The sequence below is a fragment of the Ascidiella aspersa genome, chromosome 7 (genome assembly GCF_963924565.1).
Source record: "Ascidiella aspersa chromosome 7, kaAscAspe10.2, whole genome shotgun sequence".
Lineage (NCBI taxonomy): Eukaryota > Metazoa > Chordata > Ascidiacea > Phlebobranchia > Ascidiidae > Ascidiella > Ascidiella aspersa.
Genome location: NC_139453.1, coordinates 20,515,498 through 20,527,643, shown reverse-complemented (window position 1 = coordinate 20,527,643; position 12,146 = coordinate 20,515,498). Strand labels below are relative to the sequence as shown.

Here is a 12,146-nt window from a genome sequence, read left to right as displayed (position 1 = left end):
CAAATATTTGACAACAAAATGCACACAAAAAGAAGAATAAAAACCAAAAATACAGTCAATTGCAAATATTATATTAGGAAACCATGTTTAACACTGTAATAGAACGCAGGTTCATACATAACTTTGACAATTATGTTTATTGAACCACCTCACGATACTGTGACACACTTGAGAAATGAAAGTTTAAGCGTCGGTTCAAAATAAGGCGCCTGCGAATCAAATAAAAAAAAAAGTTGTAACTAAACTTTGTATACATAGTACTAGTGCGTACAATAAATGTTTAAAAAAGATAACAAACCAAGAAGTAGGTTGTAAATATTGTTCCATTTGTTTAACAACGCCAATTTAAAAAATATTTAACTAACTTGTTTCATCTATGCTTTTACAATAATATTGGAAAAAATGAATCAAAAATTGACTAGCGCTCGTTAGTTTATCAATTTGGAAATGGCTGGTTTATCAGTTACTTTCGTTTTTTTAAACTCTATAATGTGTCATCTGATAATCCTCCTTGCCATTGTGTTACTGCCTGCAGTCTATTCCTTTTAGTTTAATCAAAATGCTAAGCTGGCTAGTCATCATCGTCCTGTCTATCACTTGCACTCTACTGAGCATAAGACAGTGGAGAAAGCGTCCGAAGAACTTTCCACCTGGGCCGGTGGGCCTGCCGGTTGTTGGGTCTGCCTTGCAGTTGGGAAAGAGATCAGAAGTTGGACTGATGGTAAGCAATTAGGCGGACAGAAACGCAGCACTGCGTAAGACAATTTATCGGATGACATATTATTATTTAAGATACCGTAGCAACAAAATTACGCATCAAATTTTCAAGATATGCTTCCATTAGGGAAAAACTACGTTTAAAACAAAATCTTAAAATGTTATAAGAATTTAGGGTGTTTTAAGGAATTTATATTGGAACAAAAAATTATATTGGAACGCGGGACGTTTGCACTAAATCTTCTTTTTTATGAAAAATAAGTTGGCAATTATTATGTTTTTAACCCTAAGCAAACAAAGGTCACAGCCCTATTTCAGTACAGCATTGAAACGTTAAAAAACATTTTTTCTAGAAACTCAGCGAGAAATACGGTGGTGTAATGGGCTTGAAGATAGTTGGCAACTTCACTGTGATATTAAGTTCCCGGGAGGCCATTCAGGAAGCACTTGTGAAGAAAGGAAACGACTTTTCTGGCCGTCCAAATAGCATAATGTTCGAGACTCTTACAGACAAAAGGGGTAACATATAAAGCTACTGCATGCAACTTATATATTTGACCTAATAAGACAATGTACAGCCCGCGGGACAGATTCGGCCCGCCAACGCAAATCATCCGGCCCGTTACAAACTGGGCGGGAAGCCATTCCTAATATTTTTTTGCTACTTAAACTAACTATAAGCAACTTTTTTGCGCTTGGCACAAATCTTGTTCCTGCATCGAGTGCAAGTACATGCAGTTAGATCCTTTTTGTATTTTGAGCGACCCGCGTTTCCCATATGGGGCCCGCGGACTAGAGAAGTTACCCTCCCTTGGTCTCACCGTTAAAGTTTAATGGCACGCAAAGACCTTTCTGAGTTTGGTTTTTCCCACTAGAATAAAGTTGCCAACCCTTGCAATTAGATAAAGTTCAGCCAACTACAAAATCTAAATCTTCAGCGATACCAAAATTGACATTTGACTGTCTGCACAAAATATAGCAATTTGAACCAACTAAGTCTTTAATTTATTTTCTCATTTGACTAAATTCAGGCCAAGTCATCTGAAAATAGGAACTTAAATGCACTTAAGGCAAGTCTGGTGTTTCATCAATTTTCTTTTTTTTCGCACTCCACCAGTAACGAAAGCTCGTAAACTGCGTTGGTAAATTATCAGCCTGATAATTTCGGCTTGCAATTGTTATTCACCCACCACTTCGACAAATGCTCAAAAGTGACGATTGCGTAAAAAGGGGAATTTTAAAACAGGAAAAGAGGGATCTTTATTTCTGCTAAATCTCTTTTTCCACAGAATTAACGCATTTATATTTTCTGTTTTCAGGTATAGCTGGAATCGATGGACCAAAGTGGAAAGAGAACAGGCGATTTGGAATTGTGATTATGAGGAACCTCGGAGTGGGAAGAACTGTCATGGAAGATTGGATCGTGGCAAGTTTTTAAGATAAATTACAGCGAATTTCTGATAGGCAAAATAGTATTTTTCTATCATATTTTAAGGCATTTTAGGTTGAGTATTTTTTATAATGTTTAATTATTAACGCCTATGTTGTTATGGTAGGAAGAAGGTATGTGTCTCTGTGAAGAATTGCAGTCAAGACAAGGAGCGCCTGTTCGCCTAAGCGTAAGCAATACAGCAGGCATAAATTGCTGTGTGTAAAGTGTTTGTATAATTTAACTTTTACTAAAAAGGATGAATTAGACCAACCCACATTACCAATCAGTGTTGTTGATACCGAGGCTAGAAGTAATTCTCCGCTTGGTCAAAGAAGCTTGCTTATAAATGCAGTGGCGAAACCTGCAATAATTTATTAACGGGTCCTGTCAAGAAACAAGGGAAGAATACATTTAAGGGCTTGCGTTACAAAATTAAGTCATAACATAACGCCATAAATTAAGTAAGCTTTAATCCTCTGCTTGATCGATCGTAGGCAAAAATGTGTAATTGTTTAACGAGTTACACTGTATGAGGTTTTGAATAGCTTTTTGTCTGTACAGTTCGGTACAATGTTTATATGGTACAAGCAAAACATGAATAAAATAATGACAGCATTGGCAAACTTGTATTTGGTGGTCCTAATGGTAAAGCAATTGTAGTTCGGAATAGCGCGATTTTTTATGTACCGGTAGTTAAAAATGCCAAAAAACTATAATTAAAATTCCCATGGCCTCATTTCCCCTACAAACTAAGCGACAAATGAATATAGATATCATATTTAGAACAATATATTTATTAGAACATATTCCAATTTACGAAATTAATTCAGAAAAATGTTTATATGAATAACTGGCCTGCGCAATTAAACTGGGTCTGCCTTAAAAACGTAATGTCTAAACACAGCATACCTACTCTTTGCACCTCTATTAGTATTATTTCATACAATTTTTCTTAAATGGATTTTGTCACAGAAACTGATGATGCACGCCATTGCGAACGTGATCTGTCGTTTGGTGGTTGGGGAGCGATTCTCTTACGATGACAAGGAATTTGTTAAGTCCTCGACTGCTCTGGTCGATTGGTTTGCCGATAACTCCAATATATTTATGGTATACAACTACAAACTTTGTAGGCCTATTTGCAATAGCTGATTTCTAAATTGGGATCAAAGTCGTGTTGAGCAATAAGTTAAAAAATACATTTAAGTTATTGTGGGTTATTGGGTTAAAGCACTACACTATATCTCTTAATCCAGGGTAGGGCAACAATTTTAGACGAAGGCCGTATAACAAACAAAAAGTGTCCGTAGTTTGTCATGGTATCTATTAAACCAGTGCTTCCCAACCTTTTTCAGTTCGCAACCCACTTTTAATGCAAGTTTTATTGTGCGACCTACAATGCAATATGACCAAACGAATAAAAAACAAATAATGAGGAAATAGGACATTCGCGAAACAACACATCATTGTTGCATGAAAGTTACGTAATGATAATGCAATAATTTGCCGAACTAATGGAAAATTCTAACATTTGGAAATGCTTCGCGACCCACCAATGGGTCGCGACCCATTGGTTGGGAAGCACTGTATTAAACTGTTTAAATTTCGGTCATTTTATAAAGGAAATGTGCTCGGTGTTTACTTATAAGTCGTCATAAGAAAAGCTGAACTTTGGTTAAATATTGTTTATTGAATTATTTGCAGATGTTGGTGTTTGCGCCGTTTCTGCGTCATATCCGTCCGTTCAAAACCGCTGTGGAGGGTTTAGAGAAATCAAAGGAAAAAGTAAGTTAGGTTTTTGCCACTTATGCTTGATGAAATTAGACTAAATCAAGCAGGACCGAAGAGCTTTTTTAAGAAGTTTAAACCGCAAATATAGTGAATAAAGTTACTTAGTAGCAATTTGCATTGTATACAAACTTTTACAATAACATAATAACAAATTCTTTCTTTTGACCATTGAATCAATAACAAAACATTTATATGGCTTGTTGTAGGTTTACAATATGATGAAACCCATCATCCAGAGACACAAGGACACTTTGTCCGAAAACGAATACCGTGACTTCGTAGAAGCTTATCTGCAGCAGATGAAGAAAACTGCTTCAGACCCCAACACAGTCTTTAATGGTAGAAATGGTTCACTATTTTTTAATTTATTTGCCACCATGTTAAACTCTTCGAACGATTAACCCGAGTTAAATATTCCATCACACCTGGATGAAACGGGTAAACATTTTAAAACAAGGTGGTGGTTAAACTATATAGTATATTTTCCTAATGTTAATTAAACAAGTTTTACACAACAACACACAAATCAGACTATTGCTGGAAACCAATAAGTAAGTCTGGCAAAACAACCATTCCTCTTTGGTAGATGATGACCTTCGAGGTTATGTACGAGATCTGTTTGTTGCTGGAACTGATACCACAGTTTCGACATTGCGCTGGAGCATGATCTTCCTACTAAACCGTCCGAAATTACAACGGAAGGTATCATGTAATTCACATATTAATGGATTAGGCGTTGGTTTTGTAGGAAATAATGTTGAGTTTCAGATGACAAAAAAAAGTATATTTGTTTTTAATAAAATCATTTTCAAATTCACAAGGCACTTAAAAATGGAATAATATTAATTTCTAGTAAAGCCTTTTTTATGATTTTGGACAAACACTAAAAACAGCCCTCGGTAGTTCTATTCGCGTTTTTGCCATATGATTTTTTGAGCAATATTCAGCTATCCTGTAACTTGTATTTAGCGCACACATTCAAAAAAGCGAGAAATACAATTCAAACAGTTCAGGAGAAATTTATATTAGGAACGCTAAACACAAATTAGAAAAACACAATCGTGTTGTAAACCTTATCGTTTGACCATGGCTAGTGGCTACAGAGTCGGGTAAAAATAAACCAAATCCGATCCCAGTCAAAAATATAATCTCGATACGCCGCTAAGTTTTGGGACTTGTCTTAATGGTTACACCTCACGATGGCAAAACAATAATGTTAAGGGTTTCTAATGCAATGGCACTCGAATTAACTCGAAAGTCGTATTATAGTTTTACTGTACGTTAGGGCTAAAGCTACATAGTCTTTCAGAACTTAACTAAGATATGATTTAATGGTATTATATTATCATTTTACGTTCAAATCGTCTTTTCGTACATAACTATGTTATTTTTTAATGTGAAAGAAAAATACCACGTTAAATGGCCTAATTTGTTATATTGTTATTGCCTGAGGCTCTGGTATATTTTTGTGTTCCATTTTGGTGTAAATGATAAAAATGATTAGACGTTTTGACGCGTTGATAAATGGTAAATCGAGCTAATGATTTAAAAGAAAGACTTTTTGCAAGCGTAAAAACGTTTTAGCCTATCTTTTTGAGTATATTTGAAGCCACGGCGTTGATCAACACTAAACCACCAACCCCTCGGTGAAATATATATGTTTCTTCGCAGATCCAGAACGAAATTGACATTGTTATTGGACCAGATGCCAGGCCGAAAATGACACATTTAGAGGAAATGCATTTTACGAAGGTATACTGACCGTTGCACGAATAGGCAATATTTCGCAGTCAAGCCTAGTTATTTATTGGCTTATGTACATATAACACTGGCACGGATAGTTTGAGGTTAATTGTTTAAATAATTTATGCCAAACATCTCTGTTAAAGCGCATAGTCTTTATGTGGTGGAAAATTTTGTTTTAGAATATTATTCTACTATGGTTTTGTAATAGTACCTTATTTTTGGTTAATTTTAATTTAATTATTGTACATGGAAATTACTTTATTCATTTTAGTTTTCTAACAAACAAATTGTCGACCATATTCACAGCTTAAGGTAGATTATTTCACCTGGGGAAACAAACCTTTTCAAACTGCATTTTTTTTGCGAAGACCAACTGCAATGTAAACGTTTTTTGTTACGTAACAGGCTTTCATGCATGAAATGCTTAGATTCCGGACTCCGGGGCCTCTTGGACTAGCTCATCGTGCCATTAGGGACACAACACTAATGGGATACAACATACCAAAGGTAATTTATATTTTACATTAGGGAGTGAGTACAATTTAAATGTAAGATAATAACGTATAGTGTCCAAAGTTTTAATTCAGGTTAGTAACTGTTATTTTTGTCACTACATTATTAATAAGAATGTGCACCATCGACCTCTTAATAAGTTGACGTTATCTAAATGTAAGACTATAAGTTCTCCTATAGCCTACTTCTTGAAAATTTTAATCATTCCAGGACACCCAAGTGATTGCTAACCTGTGGGCAATCCACCACGATCCTAAGCTTTGGGAAGAACCGGAAAAATTCGACCCAGAAAGATTCCTGGATGAGGATGGGGTGTTTGAGCCTTCACCTAACTCATTCGCCTTTTCAGCAGGTTAAAAAACTTACAACACTTCACGAACTGCTATTTTGCTCTTAAAAATGGTTCAGATGTGACTAAGGCTGGTTAATTTGGGTACAAATTAAAACAAAATTACGCTGAAAAATAATAAAACAGAATCCACTGTATTCTAAGACGTCGATACCTTTCCCAAATCAGCCTTGCACTTTTCTTGTAGTCAAATATTATACATTAGATATGCATATGTTCAAAACTAATTACCAACCTATGATCAATTTGGCAGATAGAATTATCGAGCTTTTTGATTTAGTTGCATAATTTTAACATTCACTATACAGTAAATTGATTTATTTCATAATAATACTGATAGGCGCACGTCACTGCATGGGAGAGTCAATCGCAATGATGGAGTTCTTCCTTTTCACGGTTTCTATCCTGCAGCGTTTTCATTTACATCAGGAATCGGCAAACGTCACAGTCAGCGAAGAGAGCTCAAAGTACGGAAGTATAGCTTGCCATCCACACTATAAAAAAATGTTTAACACGGATTTTTGGTTCTGTTCTAAAAATGCGCATCCGATATGAAAGCACTTGTGGCGTTGATTGATGTCAAATAGGTTTTCCTGCCAACGAAAAAGTCTTGCACTAATTTGATCTAAATAGTGATTTCCTAAGTTATTATAGGGATTTTTGATAATAAAGCGGATCGGAGTGGATACCCGTTGTAAAATAAACATGGTAATACAGCTTATGAACGTTTTAAGTTAACCATTTTGGTCTGTTTGAGCGAAGTCGTGACTTTTTTCTATACTATAAATAAATGTACACATGATGGTTCATCATGTCACGAGGTTATGATAAAAATACTTTAACTACAAAGAAAAATCCATCACCAGTAACACATACTGTTTAGATCTGGACAGTTTCTGATCTCTCCTGAGTACAAGGTTGTCTTCAAAGAACGCTTTTCAAGGGACAAATCTATCAAACGTTACCGAGATAAAATGCTTGGACCGTAAAATAGAAACACATAAAGGTGGACAAGGTATTGGAGAAATAGCATAACAAATATGCGGACAATTATTGGAGAATATCATAAAATGATTGATGTTTAATGAAAGCTGTCTTTTTTAATATAAATTAATAAAATATGAAACGCGTTTCAGAAATGTCGGATAATCGAGGTTTATAGTGGTTTAAACCGTAAAACGAAAATTATCCTTATATTTCTTCTATTTTAAACGGTTATTGTATTATATCTTTTCGTGGAATGCTAACAGTGAAACAAACATTTTACCGTAATTGTATTGTTTTATGATTTACTATGGATAATTCGTCTGTAGAAATACAAGTTTCATTTTATAAGTAACTTCCAATTTGGAGACTCCCAAAACAATATATATATTCCTAAGTTGTGCAAACACATAAAAAAATATGTATTACTGTAGTAAAAACATCATATAACTTAATTTAAATACTTGTTAAACTGATTTGCTGTTTTTATGTTTTGTCAGTGTTGAAATTACAAATTATTTGTGTGGAAAGTTATTATTTTTATCAAATCGTAACTAGATTGACAAAACGCTGATGGTCGGTCGGCCGAAATAGCAAGTGAACTAAATAATTTACTTTAAAATATTATTTTACATTGAAGTATTAAATTTGTTCTTTATGGGTAATATTTTCTAAGCAAGTACAGAAGCTAAAAATAAAACAGGAGTGTGTTTACGTGAGTCAAGAGATTGACACATTTTAATTAAAACTTTTTATCAGCAGACAGGTTCTTTAACCAAATAACTATCGTTAACGTAGGGTAATTTGTGTATTAATTCAAGTTTTTTTTAACCGAAATGTTTTTAAGAGAGTGACATAGGCCTACAGTTAAGGCGAGAAAGTCAAATAACGAAGTACAATACTGGGTCGAATACCAAACATATACTTGCAGATAAAAATACGTTAGGCAAGAAAACATCAAGGACATTAACATGTAATTCGTAAATTCGTGGGTGCCAACCATAATTATAGGAAAACGGAGAATAAGATTTCGAAAAATATTGACAAAAGTTGCTGTTAGGGCAATTCAAACATGTACAGGTATGGATTTTTGGCTGATAAATCAGATAAAAAATCATATTAACCTACAAAAAGTGTTTTGTATATCTTAATAAAGATCAAAGCAATGTTCTTTACGTCTCTGGCCACTGCTATTAGTATCACCAAAATATTCGTTAACCAATGCAGATTTTTTTTTCACATATGTATACTATATTATCGATATCGGATTTCATTATATAAAAAAAAAACTTTTATGTTTTATAAGTAAACTTGCATCATTGCTTAAAACTTGTATCGTCGAGTCATTTCAAAATGACTTGCTTACAACACAAAAAATGTTCAAAAGCTCGATTTTAAATGACAATACCTTGAGAGAAAAAACAAACATAGTTGTAACACATTTCTGTGAATTAAATTAAAGTTTTTCAAGGGTTTTTCTAGGACTCAAATTCGGACGATTTGACGTATTTTTAATGCAATTCGGAAAACAACAGTATGCATGCGTTGGCCAACACATTAACAAATAAAAACATAACTTAAAAAGTGCAAGAAATAAATTTCACATTTTTTATTCTAAACAAAGTCTTACAAAAAAAACAGGCTTTTTAAACACTTTTTAATGCGCAAGTCAATTCTAAAGACGTTTTTAGGAACAACACCAAAAAGCCTGATAAAACATTTCAGGACCATGACTAAAAACTAAAAACGAAGCGCACCTTTGTCAAAATGGTTCACGACTGATAGATCAGGTAGCAAACGGTTTCTACTGTGGAGAGAGATTTCGTATCTTTTGGCGCCTCGTCCTTTTCTACTCGCACCATCGTTTCGAAACTTCCAAAGACCAAAGACGAAACCAAAGCAGGCCAACGCTAGAAAGATGAATCAAAAAAAGATTTGGCGAGTAAAACAAAATAAATCAAAAAAATAATTGATTTGGCGATAAAAAAACTAATAGCATGACAATTTAAAAAATACTTTATTATCTTTTAAACAAGAAACTTTATAGGGCGGGAAATTTAATGCCCAAATTTGACCCCCGGTTAGACCTTAAGGGCAGTTTAATATGCTTTATATTCGCTAAAGTTTTTGGCGAATGCATGAAACAGACCTGGACAAAATAGAGCTCAATAGTTTGGATTTGGCCCGCAAAGCATTTTATTTAGTCCGTATCTTATTTTCTATAAAAAAATTCAGAAAATTGGCCTTGAATCATTTTTTATCGAATATTATTTTAAATATATTATACGTAATAAAGTAACCTTAGCTTTTTCTCATCTAATCAGTTATACAAAACAATGCTATTACAGATTCTATCTTTCAAACCATGCTTTTATTAATATTATATGCATTTTAGGTCCCATTTTTGCCCAGACATTTTATGTTTCTCTTGTGGCACGCTGGTCGAAAATGCCAGTACACTAGTTTTAGCCTAAAATTAATTAACCCAAATCCAACTCCCGAGTCCGACTCCGGCCATTAAAATCAACCTGAGTTCGAGTCCCGAGTTCCGATTCCCAAATCAGGCTCCGACTCTACAGCACGTATTTCACCAATTTAGGTAACTGAATTAAGGTCGATTTTCAACAATCCACGCATAAGAGTGTCATATAATTAATTTACTCACAACACATGGTTGAAAAATATTCCACTATTTTCTGTTACATTTTTACGATTGATAGAATCAGTTTTAAATTTGAAACTGCGCACGCGCACGTCGGACTAGCAACTCAGGTAGTTTTACGTGGTCTTACTCGAGTCCCGAGTCCGACTCCAGCAAAACAAACCGATTCCGTCGAGTCTTGCGTCCGATTGCCATTCCGCAGCTCTGCGGATGCACATATCAAGCTTTCGGCAGAGCTTTCCGAAACCAGTCGGCCTAATCAGGAATCTCGAAGGCCAATCGATTTCGGTGAGACATTCCGGAGGCATCATGTGTACTCGACTATGTGTACCGTTATGCTTAGTCGGTACGACTCCAGAAGGGATTGATCACAGATAATACACATTGTGTATAGGAATAAAATTTCCTTAGTTAAACAATAATACCTTGGGTCCATTTGTTTTGCACGCGTCTTTTTACATCATGCTAGTTTTAAAACCTTTGCCCATTTCTAAATAAAAACGACCAAGGTTAAAAAAGTATGTTCTGTTGTTTTTCACTGTACAATGTAACCTACTGGTAATGGAAGGGGTCTGTAGAGGTATTAGGAAAATTTAGACTTGTAAACCTGTTATATTAGCAACTTTTACACCCTGCCGGTATAAAATACCTTTGCTTTGTACAAATCAGGCTGATTTACTAATAAATCAGGGTGATTTACGAATTTAGACTCTTGGTTCAGCACAGTACTGCATAATCCACGAAATAAAATCAGCTCCGATGTGTGTAACCTGCAAAACAAATAGCACAAAAACGATTGCTTTTACAGCTTTTATTGGTTTCGCAATACGAAGCACGAATATATCGGTTCAAAAAATACAATCATCGAGATTTTTTTTACATATTTGTTGTGTGATGATGACTGAGAAGATAAAATTGACAGTAATGTACTTCACATCCAAGCAATTTCACTTACATACCCTCATATTCACTCATATTTATTCACATTCATCCATATTCAAATTCACTCAATCATCGAGATTTTTTTTACATATTTGTTGTGCGATGATGACTGAGAAGATAAAATTGACAGTAATGTACTTCACATCCAAGCAATTTCACTTACATACCCTCATATTCACTCATATTTATTCACATTCATCCATATTCAAATTCACTCACGTGCACTCAAATTCACTTTTATACACCCAAGTTCACTCACAATCACTTACATTCACTAACTATCGTTCAATTTGACTCACAAAGGTCACATTCAAGCAATTTCACTTACATACCCTCACATTCACACACATTCCCTAACTATCGTTCAACGTCACATTTAAGCAATTTAACTTACTAGCTCATGTTGACTCATGAACGTCACATTCAAGCAATTTCACTTACCTACTCTCACATTCACTAACTATCGCTCAATTTGACTCATATACGACACATTCAAGCAAACTTACTTACATATACTCACACTCACTTACATCAATTCACATTAAATTACATTCATTCACATTTACTCACATTGACAAAAAATCACACACATTCGCTCACATGCACTCAGATTCACTTGCATTAGCAAACATTCAAATTCACTCATATTCATTAACTATCGCTCATCTTGACTCGCATACGTCACATTCAAGCAATATCACCTTCGTACATTCACATTCACTCATATTCACCAACTATCGCTCACATTCTACCATATTCACTCACATTAACTCACATTAAATCCCATTCACTCACATTAACTCACATTCACTCACTTTCACTCACATTAAATCACATTCACTCACATTCACTCACATTCACTCACATTCACTCACATTCACTCACATTCACTCACATTCACTCACATTTACTCACATTCACTCACATTCACTCACATTCACTCACATTCACTCACATTCACTCACATTCACTCACATTCACTCACATTCACTCACATTCACTCACATTCA

General features: G+C 34.7%; 1 protein-coding gene across 1 annotated transcript; it reads left to right on the top strand.

Annotated features, from left to right (window-relative positions):
- The first annotated feature begins 559 nt into the window (after window positions 1-559).
- LOC146138252 (cytochrome P450 2B2-like) lies at window positions 560-7,934 on the top strand. Its single transcript, XM_083394545.1, has 13 exons — window positions 560-721; window positions 1,071-1,236; window positions 2,037-2,143; window positions 2,274-2,336; window positions 3,122-3,259; window positions 3,854-3,934; window positions 4,147-4,279; window positions 4,527-4,642; window positions 5,612-5,692; window positions 6,092-6,193; window positions 6,410-6,551; window positions 6,889-7,015; window positions 7,432-7,934. Exons 1-13 carry the CDS (start codon window positions 560-562, stop codon window positions 7,535-7,537), a joined length of 1,524 nt encoding a protein of 507 aa, XP_083250671.1. The 3' UTR covers window positions 7,538-7,934.
- The last annotated feature ends 4,212 nt before the right edge of the window (window positions 7,935-12,146 follow it).

Excerpts from the sequence above, each read along its gene's own strand:
- LOC146138252 (XM_083394545.1), top strand. The coding sequence starts at position 560 with ATGCTAAGCTGGCTAGTCATCATCGTCCTGTCTATCACTTGCACTCTA. Across the intron at positions 1,237-2,036 it reads GACTCTTACAGACAAAAGGG|GTATAGCTGGAATCGATGGA; the intron begins GTAACATATAAA and ends TTCTGTTTTCAG. Across the intron at positions 2,144-2,273 it reads TCATGGAAGATTGGATCGTG|GAAGAAGGTATGTGTCTCTG; the intron begins GCAAGTTTTTAA and ends TTGTTATGGTAG.